A 20,874-nucleotide genomic window follows, 5' to 3' on the forward strand; every position below is an offset into this window, starting at 1 on the left:
ATAATGGATAGGAAAAAAGACGCACGAAAGGCTAGGAATTCAATTTTACCATAGTAATCATCATTATAATTTTATCATACTTAAATATGCGAAGGAAGTTAAACTAATTCAGTGTTACGATAGGAAATAGGGAATAGTTCGTCATTTTCAACGATAGATGGCGCCCATTTTTCGACCTCAAACCCTCTGGTGCTAAAACGTCCAAGTTTGTCGTGGAATAGTTCGTTATTTTCCACGATAGATGGCGCTTATTTTTGGACCTCAAACCCTCTGGTGCTAAAACGCCCAAGTTTGTCGTGGAATAATTTACCTTTTTCCACACTAGATGGTGCTCCAATTATTTTCGACCGAAATCTAACTTTGATTTATTTATTAATGCAACAATAGAGTACTCAATAATTTAAATCACTTGTAAATACTTCATTATTAACACCAAAGGCCAAAAACTTGTCTAAAAACAGTCCTATTCCTGTCAGAAGTCATCGCAACCCTAAGACACAGGTTAACAAAGTCTTCTGACAAGAATAGTATCTAAATCTTATTATTATTATAATAACAAAGTAATGCACTGTATATACATATTTATATATATATACGTCCTCCCCAGAACTAAAATAAATTTATACGCATGAAATTTATATACACAGAATGTTTGTTATACCTATTTTAATAACTTGCTGCTAGAAAGAGTCATTAGATCCCTTAGAATACAAAGTAACCGCGAGACAATCATACGTTAGCTAGTCCCTTTGGAATTATGAGAATTAAACAGGACTTCTACACGTTGCATGAGGAATCCCATATGATTTTAACAATGGCCAATGGATCAGCTAGATTATAATATTTTGATGCTGTTTTGTTGGTTCAAATAATTAGATATCGAGGCAATATATTGCATTGTATTTATTAAACGAATAGAGATCTTAGGCTTACAAAGACATATTTGTAGTTTGCACGTTTCTTTCAACAAGTACATGCTTTCACATCGCGTCAAGCATAATAAACATTAACTTGAGACTATATGTACGTCCATCTAATTAATAAACAGTATCCAAAGCACCGACGAGGTATACGAGTAGACCTATCACCTAATGTATTTTTTCGGCCCGATTCTCTGGGGCTCTAGAGCCCCATTACCATTTCCGTGTCACTCGCAACGTTACCAACAGATTTCGAAATGAACAAAAGAGGAAGTGAGACAGAAAATAAAATTTCAGAAATTGTATTATTTTTTAACGAAATGAAAGCTGTTCAGACCATAATTGGTCATTAATCGATTAATTTCATTGGAATAATCAATCGATTAAGGTTATTTAAAAATTTCAAGATTATTAAAATATCTAAGAATGTATCTCATTGATACGTACACCGCAAATCTTCTATTTTTTATTTTAAATTGTAATACATCATTTATTTAAAAAATAACTCGGCAAAAACGTATTTGCGACTCGAAATCAGTATTATCAAACCGCGTATCGGGGGCCCCAGGAACTCCTCATTCCACTTTCGCACACTATGCCCAATTGCGTATACGTGAGCTCGTAAAGTTTCGGAAGAGGCGAGAAGAACAGGCTGATACTCGCTTTCCTTCTCGCTCTTGCATCGTTGACGTCGCTTACATTTCTCGAAAGCAGGCCTAGCATCGCCAATCGCCACACGTTCGAATCGTCAGTAAACGGCAAAAGCCATCGTGACTGACAGACCTTACATTTCTTGAAATCGGACCTGAACGCTTTTTGAAGATTTATTGACTTTCCATGCGAAGCGATCATGCACTATATACAGGGTGTTTGGCCACTCCTGGGAAAAATTTTAATAGAGGATTCTAGAGGCCAAAATAAGACGAAAATCAAGAATACCAATTTGTTAATGGAGGCTTCGTTAAAAAGTTATTAACAATTAAATTCAAAAATTTCAAATCGTTCTGGAAAAATTATTTTCGGCTGCGGGGGTCAATTACAATCATTTTTGGTGAATACACATGTCTTCGATATCCTATCCACTTTCGAGAAAAAAAATCGGATAGGTGCTGAAATTTTTCGGCGAAAGAAAGACTTTTGAATCGTCTTGGAAAAATTATTTTTAGTTGCAGGGGTCAATTGCAAGCATTTTTGGTCAACAGACATACCCCCGAAATCCTACTCAGTTTCGAGAAAAAAATTCCTTAACGAAAATCTAATTTCTGACTAGAAATGTCTGCCCGAATTTTCATGCGAATCTTTAAAACGTCATAACTTCTGAACGGATTGGACGATTTTAATGTTTAAAAAAGCAAACTACGGGTATTTTGATGGAGAATATGTACAAATCGCAAAAATATTCGAAAAGTTGGTTCTTGACCCCGCAAAATGAGAAAAACCCCATAAAAATGGTCCAATTTTCAAACAGCCATAACTCCTACAATTGTGAATATATTTCAATGAAACTTTTTTCTGAAATAGAGCTCATGGATACCTACAAAAAAGTATTAGACAACTTTTCTGTAGGGCGTCAAACAAAAATACTAAAAATGAAAAAGGAATTTTTAAGAAAAATCGATAGGGGGTAGTGCCTAAATTTTTCGACGAAAAAAAAAAATTTCAAATCGTTCTGAAAAAATTATTGTCGGTTCCGGGGGTCAATTGCAATCATTTTTAGTGAATACACATACCCCCGAAATCTTGCGCATTTTTGAGAAAAAAATTCAGTACTGTCGGAACTTTAAATGTTAATAACTGTTTAACGAAGCCTTCATCAATAAATTGATATTCTTGATTTTCGTCTTATTTTGGCCTCTAGAATCCACCATTAAAATTTTTCGCAGGGGTGGCCGAACACCCTGTATACATATAAAGTTGTATAGCTTTCGCCGTATACCTACTTTTTAATCATATGGGAAAATTTTAAAATATAAAAAAATGTAAGAATACTGTAGAATTTTTGCAATGGAGAATTATTGAAGGAAAATGAATTGATTATATCCATATGTATATATCGGACACATCCCTCGCAAACACGCTGCAAACAATGAGAAGAAAAATGCCAATCTGTCTTTTTTAAAAACCCTGCAATTGATCTTTGGCTTGCAACTCGTCCTCTTTATTTAGCAATTATTATAAACGTAGACTCATTAAAATTCGTAGAAGTAACAAAGTCATAGTCATTTAAAGGGAAGAGTACCCAGCGGTTGATAATCATATCAGAAATTTTAAATGCGTTTTTCTTGAAACCATTTTTTTGAAACTGGCTGACATAATATCACAAATTCAAATTGATTAATGGATTTGAAATTTATAGAAACATGCCTGTAAATATAAATTAATTGGAAATAAAACAAGTTAATCTACATTCAAAGAAGAAAGGCTTGATGATGAATGGAGAAGACTGAAGATGATTTTTCAAGTGTTTGAAATAAATTGTACATAAAACAGTTAACTACAATTTATCCCTATCTTCTGCAATATAGAAAAATTTTATATTGTATATTTAATTTTTATTTTGATTTTAATTTCAAGCTTTAGCCTTTGGGTGACTACGTAGGGCAAACAAAACACGCATGCTGTTGCTAGGGGTCGTGTCTTTTTATTTCATACGGAACCTTGCAACTCTCTCCGTTATCCAACTAACGCGTTTCGCGTTTTCGATCGCCTCGCTCGCGTTTCTGGAAAACAAAAACCGATCTCCTATTTCGGGGGAACGTCCATGCGTCGCCGTCCAACCATTGTTGCCGTGGCGAAATCGACTTTTTCACCTTCGCCTTCGAAAAAGATTAAGTAAAAGAGTTTCCTTCATTGAAAGAAGAAAAATTTTCCAGTCTTTTATTTTAATATGATTGATTTTAACGAATCAGCGTTTTTTTAAATTGCTAAACAAAGAGGACAAATAGGAAAGTATTTCCAAATTTTTTCAGATTTAAAAATTTAAAATTACATTGAAATTCATTCGGTTGTTTAGATTCAATCGCATAAATAGTATAAATATATGAACGCACGTCCATAAGCATAGTAAAAAAATGTCTTTTTTTTCATAGTTAAAATATGATTAGGGAGTCTTGAAACGTGTATTTCCGTAAAAAAAAATTTTGAAATTTTGAAATTTTGAAATGTTTTTTACATTATGGTATTTTGCTTATATGCGCATACATAGGTCGGAAAGTAAAAAATGCCTGGGCAGTCGAGATTCGATATCGCATGCCGTGATGCTAGGTCGAATTTCAGTTGTGTTGAGAGCAAGAAGGGTAGACTCACATTCGCCGCCTTTCTCGAATCTCCGAAGCTATATGAAACGCCAGAACTCATATACAAGGTGGTTGTGCATTGTGTGTGTAAGTGGAGGGGCAGTTTCCTTTGGCCACAGGCTTGCCGTCTGATAATACTGCACTGCCAACTCACATGTATTTACGCACACACTACAGCTTTCTGCCCATCAATACTAATTCAGTGAATAGTTTCTCAATTGATCGCCATCCATGAGAAGAGGCCGCTAAAATCACCTCCGAATTTTCAGGTCGGTATGGCAGTCAGATTCGGCCGCGAAAGTCCATAAGGTGATTGGTCTACTCGTATACCTCGTCTGTGTCCAAAGCTTCTTACAATTATTAAAGAAAGTATAACCCATCGGTGGTACATGATTTGCACAGCCATTTACCGCGAAACTTCCAAGTTTATCATAGAATAGTTCGTCATTTTCAACGATAGATGGCGCTCATTTTTCAACCTCAAACCCTCTGGTGCTAAAACGCCCAAGTTTGTCGTGGAATAGTTTGTTACTTTCAACGTTAGATGGCGCTTATTTATCGACCTCAAACCCTCTGGTGCTAAAACGCCCAAGTTTGTCGTGGAATAGTTTGTTACTTTCAACGTTAGATGGCGCTTATTTATCGACCTCAAACCCTCTGGTGCTAAAACGCCCAAGTTTGTCGTCGAATAATTCACATTCTTGCACACTAGATGGTGCTCCAATTATTTTCGATCGTATTCTAACTTTAATTTATTTATTAATGCAACAATAAACTACTCAATAATTTAAATCTCTTGTAAATGCTTCACTATTAACACTAAAAGCTCAAACTTTTCTAAAAACAGTCCCATTCCTGTCAGAAGAAATCCCATCTGATTTTAATAATGGCCAATGGATCAGGTAGATTATAATATTTTGATGCTGTTTTGTTGGTTAAAATAATTAGATATCGAGGCCATATATTGCATTGTATTTATTAAACGAATAGAGATCTTAAGCTTACAAAGAAAGACATATTTGTAGTTCAGACATTTCTTTCGACAAGTACATGGTTTCACATCGCGTCAAGCATAATACACCTTAACTTGAGACTATATGTACGTCAATCTAATTAATAAACAGTGTCTAAAGCTTCTTACAATTATTAAAGAAAGTATAACCCATCGGTGGTACATGATCTGCACAGCCATTCACGCCAAAACGTCCAAGTTTATCATGGAATAGTTCGTTATTTTCAACGATAGATGGCGTTTATTTTTCGACCTCAAATCCTCTGGTGCTAAAACGCCCAAGTTTGTCGTGGAATAGTTTGTCACCTTCAACGATAGATGGCGCTTATTTATCGACCTCAAACCCTCTGGTGCTAAAACGCCCAAGTTTGTCGTGGAATAGTTCGTGTCGTCCACGCTAGATGGATTTCTCGACAAACTTGGACGTTTTAGCACCAGAGGGTTTGAGGTCGAAAAATAAACGCCATCTATCGTTGAAAATAACGAACTATTCCCTGATAAACTTGGACGTTTTGCCGTGAATGGCTGTGCAGATCATGTACCACCGATGGGTCATACTTTCTTTAATAATTTTAAGAAGCTTTAGACACTGTTTATTAATTAGATTGACGTACATATAGTCTCAAGTTATTGTGTATTATGCTTAACGCGATGTGAAACCATGTACTTGTCGAAAGAAATGTCTGAACTACAAATATGTCTTTCTTTGAAAGCTTAAGATCTCTATTCGTTTAATAAATACAATGCAATATATTGCCTCGATATCTAATTATTTGAACCAACAAAACAGCATCAAAGTATTATAATCTGGCTGATCCATTGGCCATTGTTAAAATCATATGGGATTTCTCATGCAATGTGTATAAGTCCTGTTTAATTCTCATAATCCCAAAGGGACTAACTAACGTATGATTGTCTCGCCGTTACTTTGTATTCTAAAGGATCTAATGACTCTTTCTAGCAGCAAGTTATTAAAATAGGTATAACAAACATTCTGTGTATATAAATTCCATGCGTATAAATTTATTTTAGTTCTGGAGAAGACGTATATGTATAAATATATATATATATACAGTGCATTACTTTGTTATTATAATAATAATAAGCTTTAGACACTATTTTTGTCAGGAGACACCGTTAACCTGTGTCTTAGGATAGCGATGTCTTCTGGCAGGAATAGGACTGTTTTTAGATAAGTTTGGGCCTTTGGTATTAATAGTGAAGCATTTACAAGTGATTTAAATTATTGAGTACTTTATTGTTGCATTAATAAATAAATTACAGTTATAATTCGATCGAAAATAATTGGAGCACCATCTAGTGTGCAAGAAGGTGAATTATTCCACGACAAACTTGGGCGTTTTAGCACCAGAGGGTTTGAGGTCGAAAAATAGGCGCCATCTATCGTGGAAAATAACGAACTATTCCACGACAAACTTGGGCGTTTTAGCACCAGAGGGTTTGGGTCGAGAAATAAGCGCCATCTATCGTTGAAAATGATGAACTATTCCACGACAAACTTGGGCGTTTTAGCACCAGGGGGTTTGAGGTCGAAAAATAAGCGCCATCTATCGTTAAAAATAACGAACTATTCCACGACAAACTGGGGCGGCTCTCTCGACTCCCACGAGGTAATCCAAAATTACTTCGGGTAGCTTCAGAGAATCAAGAAAGATAACATGTGTCAGTTTGCCTTTAGCCATGATGAATTACCCAAAAGCAATGTTAGATGTCTCTTTTAAATCATGGCTTAGAGCACATGTTTGATGATATAAACATAACCTATGTAAATACAAAATTGCATGTGTCAAAATATGAAAGTTATTAGTTGTTTTAAACATTCAAATTATATAAAAAAGAAAGTCAGAGAGGATACGTTGGTTTCATACCTTATATTTGAAACAAAATAAAATGGGGAAAAAAAGATACAATTTGAAATCGAGAAATGTTGTAGAAGTTGAAATTGATAACTCTGGAACTAAAGAGGTATTTCTATAAAAATACGTAAAACGTTATCACGAATATATTTAATAGTTTTGTTCAAAATTGATCGTCCAATTAATAAATAAATTCTCTTGCACAGATTGCTTTAGACATCAAACATCATGCAGATAATTATGACAACTGTAACCCCTTAGTTCTTCCTAGCAAAAAGAGGAAAACAAAGAATAAAGTTCAGAAAGTAACTGTAACTCGATTGTTATCGAAAAAACGTAGAAAGGAATTGGAAAAAGTTGTGGAAAAGAAACAAAAGAAGTTGCATGTAAGTTACAGAATATGCAGAATTTTGCTTTTTTTACAGACAATTTCATACGCATTTTACTTGCATACAGAGGGCCACACTTTTAGAAGAATTGGCAAAAGTACAAGCACCGCAACAAGAGTTGAAACAGTATGTATCTTTAACAGCTGTGCAAACCAAAGGCTTAAAACGGCATTTTAGAGAAGCAGAATTACCTACAAAGGAATACAATGACAAAATTGTCAATGACAATGAAAATGATGACACAGAAGTAGTTATAAATGCTATTAAAGGAAAGAAAAGGAGACTAGCCATTTTAGCAGATATCAGAAAGAGCGATGTTTGCTCTGATCCAAACATTGTTGGATTTGAAGTGAGTTGATGGTAATGGTAAAATTTTAAGTGGGGCATTTAAAATAAGTCATTGAAATAACTTGCCCTTTTATGATAGAAAAAAAAGTGCAAGGCTAAAGTTGCTCAATTTCAAGGGACCTGTGATCTAATATCAATAATTTTGTTATAAGTAGAAGCATAGAAATGATATAAAGGTCAAACTTACCTTTTTAAATGAAATGATGTAATTTTTCACTCATATTCCGATAGAATATTTCGATGCGATGGACGTTTGTTGAAACAAGTAAATTCCTGATCGCGTGTTTTATTTTACATATTTTGTAATTATAAATATAAGTGTATGCTAAACTGTACCTCCCTAATCACTTTTACTAAAGCCTGAAAAACCTATATACAGCAGATACAGATTATTTCGCATAATAACAATTTTTAACAGGATATTTTGATTGAAAATAAACTCCAACTAATTAAATATGCAACAGAAATATGTATATTCATGTAAAAAAATTAAGATGTCTTTCATAACTCAGATAGATCACAAATAAAAGAAAATAATTTACGGTACGCTTTGTGACTGATCGTGTAAATTTCTTTTATTGAAATTTTTTGTAACTTCTTGGGTATTCATAAACGAACACTCTGAATACATGTGTGTTTTATATTTACCTGGACTTACGTCTTTTTTTGACACACCAAGTAGTACTGTAGAGAGCTGGTAAGTTTGCGCGGCACAGGAATGCAAGGCACGATTGTTGTGATCTAGAATCCCCGTTCGTTTACTATACTGTATTTTCGGTGTATCACCGAGACCTCAAGATGTAGAAACGAGTGATCAATGATGGGGATAGATAGAGCAAATGAAAACCTTCCACAAGTTACCAGCTTCCTACAGTATGTGTGTTCAAGATGTAACAAGGTATGATATAAAGATATTTTAGGAATCAAGTCACAGCGAGTCGGAATTAAACGTCGAGGATAATGAATCTGAGCAGGAAGAGAATGCTTCAGAGAATGAAAGTCATGGCCAGACTGAAGATGTTGAAGAAAGTACGAAAGAACATTCTTGCGAGAAAGAAAAACAGTCTTCTTCGGATAATAATATTGTGACAGAGAATAATGTTCAAGAGAAAGAAAAGCCGCCTGTTGCTACCTTGAACAAGGACTCTTCAAAATTGCAAAAGCCGGAAAATAAAAAACCTGCTGTCTTTGTAGCTTTGCAGAGGAAGCCAGAGATTCAAGCAGCTAGATTAAAGTTACCGGTGGTAGCGGAGGAACAAGTTATCGTAGAGGCGATCAACGAGAATCCTGTTGTAATAATCACTGGTGAAACGGGAAGTGGTAAAACTACCCAGGTACCACAATTTCTGTACGAAGCTGGCTATGCTCAAAACAAATTAATTGGCGTAACAGAACCTAGGAGAGTGGCTGCTATGTCGATGAGCAAACGCGTAGCAGAAGAGATGAATCTCACGGAAAAAGAAGTTTCCTATTTGATTCGTTTTGAGGGAAACGTAACGTCAGAGACAAAAATCAAATTCATGACCGATGGTGTTCTACTAAAAGAGATACAGAGTGTACGTAGCTATTTATGCGAATCGAATGAAAACCTAAAATTCAAACCTAATCTTAAACAATTTTCAGGACTTTTTGCTCACAAAATACTCGATAATAATTCTGGACGAGGCCCACGAACGAAGCGTATACACGGATATTTTAATCGGTTTATTATCGCGGATAGTACCACTGCGTAACAAGAAGAACAATCCTCTGAAACTTGTAATTATGTCGGCTACCTTGAGGGTAGAAGAATTTGTAGAGAATAGAAAATTGTTTAAAGTGAAACCGCCGGTATTAACAGTGGAATCGAGGCAGTTTCCAGTTACGATACATTTCAATCGAAAAACAAACACCAACTATGTTGCTGATGCTTTGCGAAAAGCAGTAAAGATTCACACTCGTCTCCCAGATGGTGGTATCTTAATATTTCTAACAGGTATAGCCAATCGTATATTTCTTTTTTTTTTTTTGGTATGTTCAAAAGCTTATTATTAATGAAAATTCAGGGCAAAGGGAAGTGAATTTTGTGGTACGAAAATTACGCAAAGCATTTCCTATGAAGAGCAAAAAAGAAACTCGTAAGAAGCCACAGAAATCGCAGGTAAACGCGGACATCGAAGAGAAAGAAAAAGAAGAAACTCCGGATAAGAGTGACAACGATGACTCCGAGGATGATTTTCGTTCTGAGAACGCTATACGTTGCAACAAACTACGAAAGAAGAAAGAAATTCGATTGCCAAACATTAATCTAGACGAGTATGTAGAAGTATCTGCACAAATTACATAAAAAATGTTTATAAAATATCTTCAACGCGTAGCTACTCTGTGATTCCTGCTGACGACACGCACGAGGATTTAGTCGAAGCGGAAGACGACGAAGAAATACAATTAGACGAAGACGAGGATGAAGACGATGATGTAATTGACTTAAAGGATTGCGCAAATGCACAATCATTGTTCGTTTTACCGCTTTATTCTCTATTGCCAAGTTACAAACAAGCGAGGGTAAGGAAGAAATTATGAGTAAACACGCGTGATGGAACGGGTTATTGAAATACGCCCATTTTCAGGTGTTCGAATCACCGCCAGAAGATTGTCGGTTATGCGTAGTATCTACAAATGTAGCCGAAACTTCTCTAACAATACCCAATATAAAGTACGTGATAGACAGCGGACGATGTAAAACAAGAATGTACGATAAAGTAACAGGTGTCAGTACGTATAAAGTCTGTTATACTAGCAAAGCGTCCGCTAATCAGCGTGCAGGTAGAGCTGGTAGAACTGGTCCTGGACATACCTACAGGTATTTATCGATGCATATAATCTCACGTATGTGGAAAGTAAGTTAACAAATGTTACTTCTAGACTGTACTCGTCGGCAGTATTCAATGACCAATTTGAACAGTTCAGTCAGTCGGAAATTCAGAGGAAACCTGTGGACGATTTAGTCCTACAAATGAAAGTAATGAACATTGATAAAGTTGTGAATTTCCCATTCCCAACGCCACCGGACATTGTACAATTGCAAATGGCTGAAAAACGATTATTAATTCTTGGTGCTTTGCATCAGCCTTCGCCCGGCAAAGAAGGTACAACCGGTCGTTGTTGATATTTAATATAAATTTCAGATTTTCTGGATTAGTCTTACTAAAGAAACTAAACAACAAATTTTCAATTATTAACGCTTTATCGCCTTGACGATATCTATTCAACTTATTATGTTCTATCTCTATCTCTACATTTATAATTCCTTATAGTAATGTATCCTAGCATCCTCGTGGTTAGGTTAGGTTATATGTTTTAACAAATACGGTGTACAATTCGTCACCTTGCAGGTTCATATAGTGCTAAAATTACGCCACTTGGTCGCAGTATTGCTGCGTTTCCGGTTGCTCCTCGTTTCGGAAAGATGTTGGCTCTTTCTCATCAGCATAACCTCTTGCAATACACTATCTGCATGGTTGCTGCACTTTCTGTTCAGGAAGTGCTGGTGGAAGCATACGAGTCGGATGGAGCTTTCAAAAGCAAATGGTCACAAATGAGACGGCACTGGGCCGGAACTTGCAACAGTTTACTTCTCGGTAGATTGATCGAATGCTCCGTTAATAAACGTTTTAACGAATACCATTAAGTAATATATATGTACACAACATGTATACTCGATCATCTTAAACATCACCATTGTTGTTAACAATGACGAAGAAATGTCCTTAATATGAAGTATCCTCTCCAACAAAATATTTTCTTCCCCTAACATTTCTTCATTATCATCAACAGCAATAGAGATATTTAAAGTGGTCAAGCTAAAAGTATGTATGTACATGTACACTGTTCATAAAGGTGATCCAATGGTCTTGATAAGAGCTGTGGGAGCCGCAGAATATGCAGGGACTAAAGGGAAGCTTCTTTCGTTCTGCGAAAATCATGGCTTACGGCATAAAGCTATCGTAGAAATTAGGAAACTACGACAGCAGCTGACAAATGAAATTAATCTAAACGTACAGGATTTAAATCTCACTATAGATCCACAGTACGTATTCCATACTTCTACGTCCAAAAACTATTTTTCTAATCTTATACATGGTGTTCGGTATCTGGTGGTACAAGCGAAACGGGGGCGATTCTACATGAAAAAAATAAGTTTAAAATATAGAATAAAAATTTTTCATGTGAGGCTTTATTTTCGAGAAAATCGTTATTCTATATTTTAGACTTATTTTTTCATATAGAATCACCCCCTTTTCGCTTGTGCCATCAGTTACCGAACATCCTGTATATAATTTAGGATGAAACCACCAAACGATACCGAAGCCAAACTGCTGAGACAAATAGTTCTCGCTGGAATGGCCGATCAGATTGCAAAAAAAGTAATGCCAGACGAAGTTGGCGAAGATCAAGATAAGAATAAATGGAAATATGCTTACAAGTAGGGTTCAAAACTTGTACACTACCAATCATAATATTGTCCGTATATCAAATTAAACGTACTTGTTTAGAACCTTGGATATGGAAGATCCAGTATTCATGCATTCGTCGTGCGTTCTCCGGAAGTCGTGTCCTGAATGGGTGGTTTATCAAGAAGTGTACGAGACGAATAAGATGTACATGCGTGGCGTCACAGTCATAGAACCAGAATGGCTACCTAAATTTACTCCGTCATTGTGTCAGCTTGGAGAACCTTTGACCGATCCACCACCGAGGTTTGCTATACAGTTATAAATTTTCGTTATTTTCAAGAATTACTTATATCGTACGCATTTATATAGGTATGACGAAGAGACGGGAAAAGTTATGTGTTACATAACAGGAACGGTAGGAAGAGGTGGATGGAAGTTACCAACAATGAACATGGAACATCCTCTCTCCGTGGAAGGAGTAAAGTGGTTTGCATGTTTCTTTCTAGAAGGCAAAGTTTGTCCAAAATTAAAACGATTCGTGCCTTCGCTCTTATCCACGCCACAAAGTATTAACAAGGCATGGGCCAAGTAAGATTCTTAAAAATTTGTCATAAATAAGAAGAGGAACTCGATTTAAATAATATGTTTTCAGATTAATACCACGAACACACGAAATGACTCAGCTCTTAATGTCTCGTGCAATCATGTCAAAAGAAAAGTTATTAGAAACTTGGAAGGCAGATCAAAGTTGTAAGTTTGATTTTTATGTGTAGATATTTCGCTAGAACAATTTTAAAAACATTATTACGAATTTCAGTTCTTCTGTCAGCCTATCAAAAATGGTTGCCAGAATCGGCTCATGGACAAGTCATGATCATTTGGCCACCTGTATAATAAATCATCTGTCTAAATTATGCATTTACAACTATGTATTTGTACATTGTATATCTTGAATTTGTAATATACGAAAATTTAATTTGATACGCGTTGTGTACATGAAAACCTTACAAAAGCGTATACTTCAATGATCGTTTATTTAATTAAAACTGCAACGTTGAATACGAAGTATATGTAATGTAACTAGAAGCTACATTTTGCTTTGAATAAATATATAATAATGCAAAACCTTTTATGTGTGTAAATGATACTCAACGTGTGGCACTTGCATGTCATTCAACATCAATATTGTTTGTAACAATATCTACCTTTCAATAAATCATTGTTTTATCCTAATACCAAGATCAGATCTTACTAATAGAACACAGTGGTGCATGAGACGCGTGTGATGATAAAAGGTACAATGAAATATTTACAAAGATTAGTATTTCGCTATAAATAAAAATTTGCGCGAGACACTGACTGTACGTACACTAAATGTCTGTTCTACATAGTAGAAGTCATCCTTCGATCGAAGTTGGTGATAATGCTATGGAATTGGTAACATTTTAACAAATGCTCAGAAACATATATTACATTATTCTGCTTTCACTGTTTTTCTCTCTTTCTTCTTGAGAAGACACTTTTTACAATCTTTATAAATATTGTTAAGATCAAATGCCGCTTTTATATTATCCTACAAAGTAATAGGTTCCTTTTAATGTATGTAAAACAACCTAAATATAAAAAGAACTGCTTTGTACGTACCAATGAAAAAAGAAATTTAACCAGTTTGCCTTTATGGTCTGCGTAAGGACGCCTTTCTACCTCTTTACCTTCCTTAAATAGAATTAAGCTAGGAAGCTGCTTGCTAGTGCTGGCATCGCTAATATGATACTTCACCCCAGCATCCGGATATCTTCCAATGTCTATTTTCCCAAATTTTAAATTTTCTAAAGCATACCTAAAAATTTTGTACATAGTATTATCTTTGGAGAATATATGATTATATATGATGCGTGAAATGAATGTAACTAACTCTGCAGAAAGCTCAAAAAATATCGGTGCAAAATTAACACAAGCTGGATTCCATGCTGTATAGAATGCAACTAGCCAAACAACTCTTGTGTTGCGTTGCAGTTCCACCTGCAAATCATTTGCTCCACGCAAGTAAATTACATTCTCTGGGCCTTGATATGTTGGTTCAGGGATTACCAGACCACATACTGTAATTAGAAAATTACAACTCAAACTTTGTGTATTATATAAAAGATTGTTGAGGTATAAACACATACAAATGAATACAATGGCAAACAATATTCCCATACGAACGTCCGCGTAAAACCACAGAATTAGATTAGCAACTTTGGTATAAACGAAACTGGATGACAAGTAGTTTATCATAGTGACACTTCCAGTTTTTCGTGACCTTATCATTATAACTATCATAAGAAAAAATAGGATCTCCGTCTCCCTCTAAAATAAAGAAAATAATTATCGTATAGTTGCATAAGCGTTGGAACTCTGTTTAAGACTTACCCCATCAAGTTCACACTCGGATTGTGCAAACACGTAATGACAAACAAATGGTACACGTTTCGAAATGATGTACGATACGCTGAGCATAATGTTTATCAAATAATAAGGCTTCAACAGAAGCTGCAAGTCCTTTTTAAATGGCATTTTTAAGAAAGAAATGCGTACAGGTTACGATCGCAACGAAGTACGAGTTCCGATCGTATGATTCTCTCACAACGAGGAAACTATCGATGAAATTTATTTAACGCGACTTCCAAAATATTTCTTAGAGCTTACAGAAATGTAATGTCTTATTTATTTTGCGACAAAGACGGACGAAGCTCTTCTACATCGATTACAAATTGCTTGTCTCAAAGAACTCTTTCATGTTTAGTCGAAAATTCAAAATCGCCATCCAAATTGTTGTATCCGATCAATGTTTTCTTCGTTTAAATGCTACGCAAAGTAATGACAAAGTTGTGTCAAAACGAGACAAAATTTTAAGAAGCTAAGCAATCGTCAGCGGTCAAAATAATTCGGTAACCTCATTGGTTGATAAATTATGACATTTAATGCATTGAATTGCGTAGGTGTTTATAAGCTCTCGGTCGGACTGACAGTACGCGTGTTGAATACCCTATGAGCATTCAATGACATAATTGACAAACATGACTTAGATTTCCGCACCGGTCTTAGAGGAAAGGTTATCAAACTCAACATAAATCTAATTCCCCCACTCTTATTTCGTTGCTATATTGAATATTGAAATTGAAGCGTTTAAATACTTCATACATGCAAAACAGAATAATATGTATACAATATTCGGTTGTATAGTAGATCTTTTTGTATCAACGCCAATACTTTATTATAAACTTTAATTGCAAAACTCTACGATTAATAGCAAAAGATACTATTCACCAATATCTATGGTGTATGATTTTGGCTATGGCTCATTGTATATCATAAGTATTTATATACTGGTTTGTTGATAATTTAGGACGCTTATTTTTAACTTTACACGGTAAATTTTTGTATATGAGCAAATTAAAACTCACAGCCGGTAAATGCACCGTTGATAAGATTGCGTTTTCAGTTGATTAGATATATTTATTGTAGTCGTTATCGCGTTGAACTTTTCCATGAGCTAGATAAGATAATATTAACATTGAAACCAAATTTGATTTCATCGAAATATTTATTTTTATCAGCGTCCTTGATTAATTATATGGTATTATATTTGTTACCTAATGAAAATGTCTTAATAATGAAATTATAAAGAAAATGATGCAGTTATTATCATAACCAATATGATACAATTGCAGAGACTGATTGGCAGTTCATTGACGTCTATAGATTATCGGATGTCTGTGTTAATAAGAAATGCAATATTAAAACAGTATTACCCATAGACTAAAGATATATCCCCACTTTGTTTGCGAACAAAGATCATCTACTTCATGAATCCTCAATATCAATCAGTAGTCTTGAAGCAAAGCTTTAAACATGAAGTCCATAATAGCAATCTATTTGTTTGCAAGTATCTATTTAGTAACTTGCAAAGGAATGCTTTCCAATAACAGCATTCCTCTAGTAGTCATTACCTGGGATTATCATGATGCAACTCAAAAAGGTGGTACTTTATAGTAATATAATTTATGAAACATAACATTGTACTAAAATGAAGGACTTGAATTTCTTTTCAGCATGGGATGTTCTATACAATGAAAAGAGGAGTGCTTTGGATGCAATAGAAGAAAGTTGCAGCCTTTGTGAACAGCAAAGATGCAGGAAAACTGTGGGATATGGAGGTAGCCCAGATGAGTCTGGAGAGACCACATTGGATGCCTTAATCATGGATGGGTACAGCAATCATTTATTCGCAGATGTACTAATTTTAAAATAAAAGTCTGTAAATTAAATAAATTTTGTTGGTAACAGAGTCACAATGGATGTAGGTGGTGTAGGTCTCCTAAGAAATGTAAGGAATGCAATTTCTGTTGCTCGCAAGGTTCTCCAAAACACAAAACATTCCTTGTTAGGTGGAGAGTTGGCTGCAAAGTTTGCTGTGGAGATGGGATTTAAAGAAGAATCTTTACAAACAGAAGAATCCAAGAAAATGTGGATAGATTGGAGAAGCAATAACTGTCAGCCCAACTTTTGGAAGGTAAAACATTTTTAACAGAATTAACACACTATTCTCCATCAGACCCACATTTATTATTATGCTTGTACCAGAACGTTGCACCAGATCCGAGAACGAGTTGTGGTCCGTATCGTTCGATGGGTACAATGGAAAACGATATTGAGGAGCACGAATCGTTTGTGAACGAGGAAAACCACGACACGATTGGTGTAATTGCTATAGATTCTAACGGTCATATAGCAGCTGGTACGTCAACAAATGGTGCAAGAAATAAAATTCCTGGCCGCATCGGAGATTCCCCGATTGCGGGCGCAGGTGCATACGCCGATCAACAGGTCGGTGCAGCTGCCGGTACCGGCGAAGGTGATATTATGATGCGCTTTTTACCCAGGTAAAGAAGAAACTCATTTAATTAATAAAACAGATCTTTTAGAGAGTTTTAAACCGTAACTATTCTTTAAGTTTCTTGGCTGTGGAAGAGATGCGTCGCGGCGCTAGTCCAACTGCAGCTGCAACAACAGCGATTCGCAGAATTGCTGAACATTATCCAACCTTTACCGGTGCAGTGATTGCATTAAACAAGGAGGGACAATACGGGGCTGCTTGCAATGGCATTACTCGATTTGCACATTTCATTGCCAACCCTCAATTAGGAAAACCAGTAATGAATTATGTGGACTGCATAGATGCTGGATATCACGTTGTCAGAATTGAAAATAATTGATAATGCCTGTCTAATTCTGTTCATTTCATTGTAATGTACTATTATGTAAAAATTGATTATTCTAATAAAACTACACAAGTATTCGAGAACGAAATTTGTTTTATTTAATTATATTAGTATTTATATGATACTTTTTTTAAGTGTATTTACACGTAATTAAGGTGAAGTTCTTATTCTTTAAAAATTAGAAAAAAGCCGGTCTCGAACTAAGAAGAGTTGACAAATATTTTAAAATTTAAATGGAAGAACATAATGAGATTACTACGAAGTTTTCATTGTATTAATTTAAATATTGCAATCTACGCTGCCACGCAATGTTACGATAAAATAACGATTTTTTACATTTCCTTCCTGATGGAAGAAACCCTGATCAAGAGGTTTTAAAATGTGTATTTCCGTAAAAAAAATTTAGAAATTTTGTTTCATTATGCCTTTTGCTCCCTAAAACCAGCGCGACCGAAGCGCCGACGCCGTAGCACCATCACGAAAAATCCTAGGGGAAAATCCCCATAATGTTTTGTTGACAGTATTGATGGATTTCTTTTATTTAGCAATATCGATATGAAATAAACGAGTGACACATCAATTTTTCTTACGCAAATATTGTGTATTTTACAACATTAACCGCATGTAGTGTATATACATTAATCTGGCGTTTCGTAACAACTCTTGGTGTTTATTCCACCAGGAGTTTCATTTATTTTAACAAATTAACCTCAATCTTTAAAAGGAACAAACTACAAAAACAAAAATGCCAGAGACAACGGAGGAGGATATGGGAATGTCCGTTCGTTTAACGAACGATGACTTTCGGAAACTCTTAATGACACCGAGAGCATCGGTTCCATCAGCTACACCAGCATCCATACCTGGCACTGCTCGAGATGCTAGTGCAAAGACTGCACAAACACCTAATGTTAGTGGAGGTAGTCGAGCAGAGCTGCGAAGGAAGAAGAAAAGCTTCTATGCTAAACTAAAGAAACAGGAAGAAGATAAAATGGCAGAATTGGCAGAAAAGTACAGAGATAGAGCTAGGGAACGTAGAGACGGCACAAATCAAGATTACCAAGCAGAAGATCCAATGAACAGTGCCAGTGCATACAGAGCCGTTGCACCAGATTTGAAATCAGGAATGGATGCAGCCGAACGCAGGAGACAAATGATTCAACAGTCAAAATTCTTAGGTGGTGACATGGAACATACTCACTTAGTCAAAGGATTAGATTATGCTCTTCTTCAGAAGGTATGGATCTGAAAAAAAATAATAAATAATTAGTAATCCTGATTGTCTCTTTTTAAAGCTCTTTTTAAAGCTTTGGAGTCAAAGTTCATTTTAGAAACACTAATACAGACTAAACAAACGAGTTCATTTCTATAGGTACGCAGTGAAATCGAGGCAAAGGAGCACGAGCAGGAGCAGGAAATGGAGAAGTTAGTGAAGCCAAAAGATAAGGTGAAAGACAAAAAGGAAACTGAAAAGAAAGATGATGAGATGCAATTCAAAACCAAGATGGGACGAAACGTGTACAAAACTGTTATGATTATGAAATCCAAGACTATCGAGAGAAACGAGTTATTCACACCTGGCCGCATGGCTTACGTAATAGAATTGGACGACGAAAATGCGGACGTAGATATACCGACTACTTTGATTAGGAGCAAAGCTGACGTTCCCACGATAGACAACACGCCTACTCTGACGACAAACGATATTGTCATAAACAAATTGGCACAAATCTTGTCGTATCTACGGCAAGGTAATCGTCACGGGAAGAAAGGAAAGAAAAATAAAGACGGACGATCGAGGCCCGACGATATGAATGACATGGACATAGCGCCAAGACCTCAGGACGAGAGCATTTATGGTGATATCGGCGACTACGTTCCCACAATTGGTAAGAAGGACTTGATTCAGTCTAGAGAGAAAAAGAAAGGTTCTTACTTCGACAAACCCGAGAGTAGCCTGGACACGGATGATAAAGCGAATGCTCCACAGTTACCAAGTGTCGTACCCTCCAATTTAGACACCAATGCACCTAAGAAAGGAGCGCTTCTTAATAAATTGGCCGCGGAGCCAGAAGGCTACGCAGAATGTTATCCGGGTTTGGACGAGATGCAAGATGCCATAGACGATTCGGATGACGAAGTAGATTATACTAAAATGGACCTCGGTAATAAAAAGGGTCCTATCGGTAGGTGGGACTTCGACACCCCTGAGGAATATAGCGAGTATATGAACAATAAGGAGGCTCTGCCGAAAGCAGCATTCCAGTATGGAGTAAAGATGGCCGACGGAAGAAGAACGAGGAAATATAACAAGGAGAAGAATGAGAAAGCAGAGTTGGACAGAGAATGGCAAAAGATACAAAATATTATGAACAAGAGGAAACCTTCGACTGTGTTGGACGGCGCATCGGAATTCAAAGTACCTAGATATTGAACGATCGAGTCGCTGTTCATATACATATTTGCAATTCTATCTTTATCAAAATAATTAAATGAATGTATACGATGTATGTATATTTTAACAAAATAATTCTATGTAGGTATATATGTAGTAGTATGTAATTAACTCGTCCATATTCTCCTTGTATGTAAATCGGTAATGTAATAAAGACTGTACATTATTTTTAAAATAGTTTACCCTATATTTCTCTCTCTAAAACTGTGTTGCTAATGTTTTGCGATACACTCTTGCATAATATTTTTTCTTTATTTAACTCGGCCAAAGATCTTCATGTTCACGACCTAAAACCAACTTTAACCAGTTTCAAACTGGTCGGGTAAACAACTTATCAGTGACCTAAGACTGATTGATAGGGGGGAATCTTTAATTCAAACTCGTTCGTACTGGTTATATCTTACATATTGCGCGATAATTAGTTAGTAGAAGCAAAACAGTGATTCCGAAAATCATATACATCCGTTGCGCGTGTTTCTTAGGAATTATCCACCATAGTTCTCTTATCATTTGAACACTTCTCTTTATTGTTAAGAGGCAAAGTTGTCAACAACATAATTGTCTTGCAATCTGTTGTTGGAACATGTTATTAGTTTCTATTACAGCAGATGCTAAATATGTATATGCTCCAGCTGGTCAAGTAGGCTATCAATATATAGGAAACCTTTGTTATCAACTATAGAAAACCTAAGTGCTTCAGATATTACATTTCAATTGCTTTGTTAAGAAGTAAGGTTGCCAATGGTATAATTGTTTTGTAGCGTGTTAGCAATTTTTAATTTAATATAAAAACTATAATATACTACTCACCTATCAAAAATCTAAATTATCATCTATAGAAATATATAATACATATAATCACTACCGATCACAT

General features: G+C 35.7%; 4 protein-coding genes across 5 annotated transcripts; 3 read left to right on the plus strand and 1 right to left on the minus strand.

The window, feature by feature from the left end:
• Positions 1-6,941: 6,941 nt before the first annotated feature.
• Kz (putative ATP-dependent RNA helicase kurz) lies at positions 6,942-13,257 on the plus strand. Its single transcript, XM_076781121.1, has 16 exons — positions 6,942-7,214; positions 7,312-7,491; positions 7,562-7,843; positions 8,763-9,398; positions 9,466-9,817; positions 9,888-10,137; positions 10,200-10,386; positions 10,452-10,684; positions 10,747-10,970; positions 11,217-11,462; positions 11,722-11,911; positions 12,167-12,307; positions 12,378-12,581; positions 12,648-12,866; positions 12,931-13,028; positions 13,096-13,257. The coding sequence occupies exons 1-16, from the start codon at positions 7,140-7,142 to the stop codon at positions 13,170-13,172; spliced, it is 3,594 nt and encodes a 1,197-aa protein (XP_076637236.1). The 5' UTR covers positions 6,942-7,139; the 3' UTR covers positions 13,173-13,257.
• LOC143349708 (thioredoxin-related transmembrane protein 2 homolog) lies at positions 12,860-15,679 on the minus strand. The gene is made up of 5 exons (XM_076781158.1): positions 14,694-15,679; positions 14,450-14,630; positions 14,194-14,380; positions 13,923-14,118; positions 12,860-13,851 (listed from the first exon to the last, which is right to left on the minus strand). Exons 1-5 carry the CDS (start codon positions 14,835-14,837, stop codon positions 13,753-13,755), a joined length of 807 nt encoding a protein of 268 aa, XP_076637273.1. The 5' UTR covers positions 14,838-15,679; the 3' UTR covers positions 12,860-13,752.
• LOC143349700 (N(4)-(Beta-N-acetylglucosaminyl)-L-asparaginase-like) lies at positions 15,154-17,604 on the plus strand. Of its 2 annotated transcripts, none has more exons than XM_076781145.1 (6): positions 15,154-15,211; positions 15,995-16,302; positions 16,376-16,532; positions 16,611-16,836; positions 16,908-17,206; positions 17,278-17,604. In XM_076781145.1, the coding sequence occupies exons 2-6, from the start codon at positions 16,176-16,178 to the stop codon at positions 17,537-17,539; spliced, it is 1,071 nt and encodes a 356-aa protein (XP_076637260.1). In that variant the 5' UTR covers positions 15,154-15,211; positions 15,995-16,175; the 3' UTR covers positions 17,540-17,604. The 2 variants fall into 2 exon arrangements, with proteins under 2 accessions (XP_076637260.1, XP_076637250.1); XM_076781135.1 differs by lacking the exon at positions 15,154-15,211 and adding an exon at positions 15,783-15,900.
• Positions 17,605-18,059: 455 nt separating this feature from the next.
• On the plus strand, positions 18,060-20,203 carry LOC143346610 (protein Red). The gene is made up of 2 exons (XM_076774867.1): positions 18,060-18,782; positions 18,918-20,203. Exons 1-2 carry the CDS (start codon positions 18,291-18,293, stop codon positions 19,977-19,979), a joined length of 1,554 nt encoding a protein of 517 aa, XP_076630982.1. The 5' UTR covers positions 18,060-18,290; the 3' UTR covers positions 19,980-20,203.
• Positions 20,204-20,874: the final 671 nt, after the last annotated feature.

The sequence above is a fragment of the Colletes latitarsis genome, chromosome 2, assembly GCF_051014445.1.
Source record: "Colletes latitarsis isolate SP2378_abdomen chromosome 2, iyColLati1, whole genome shotgun sequence".
NCBI lineage: Eukaryota > Metazoa > Arthropoda > Insecta > Hymenoptera > Colletidae > Colletes > Colletes latitarsis.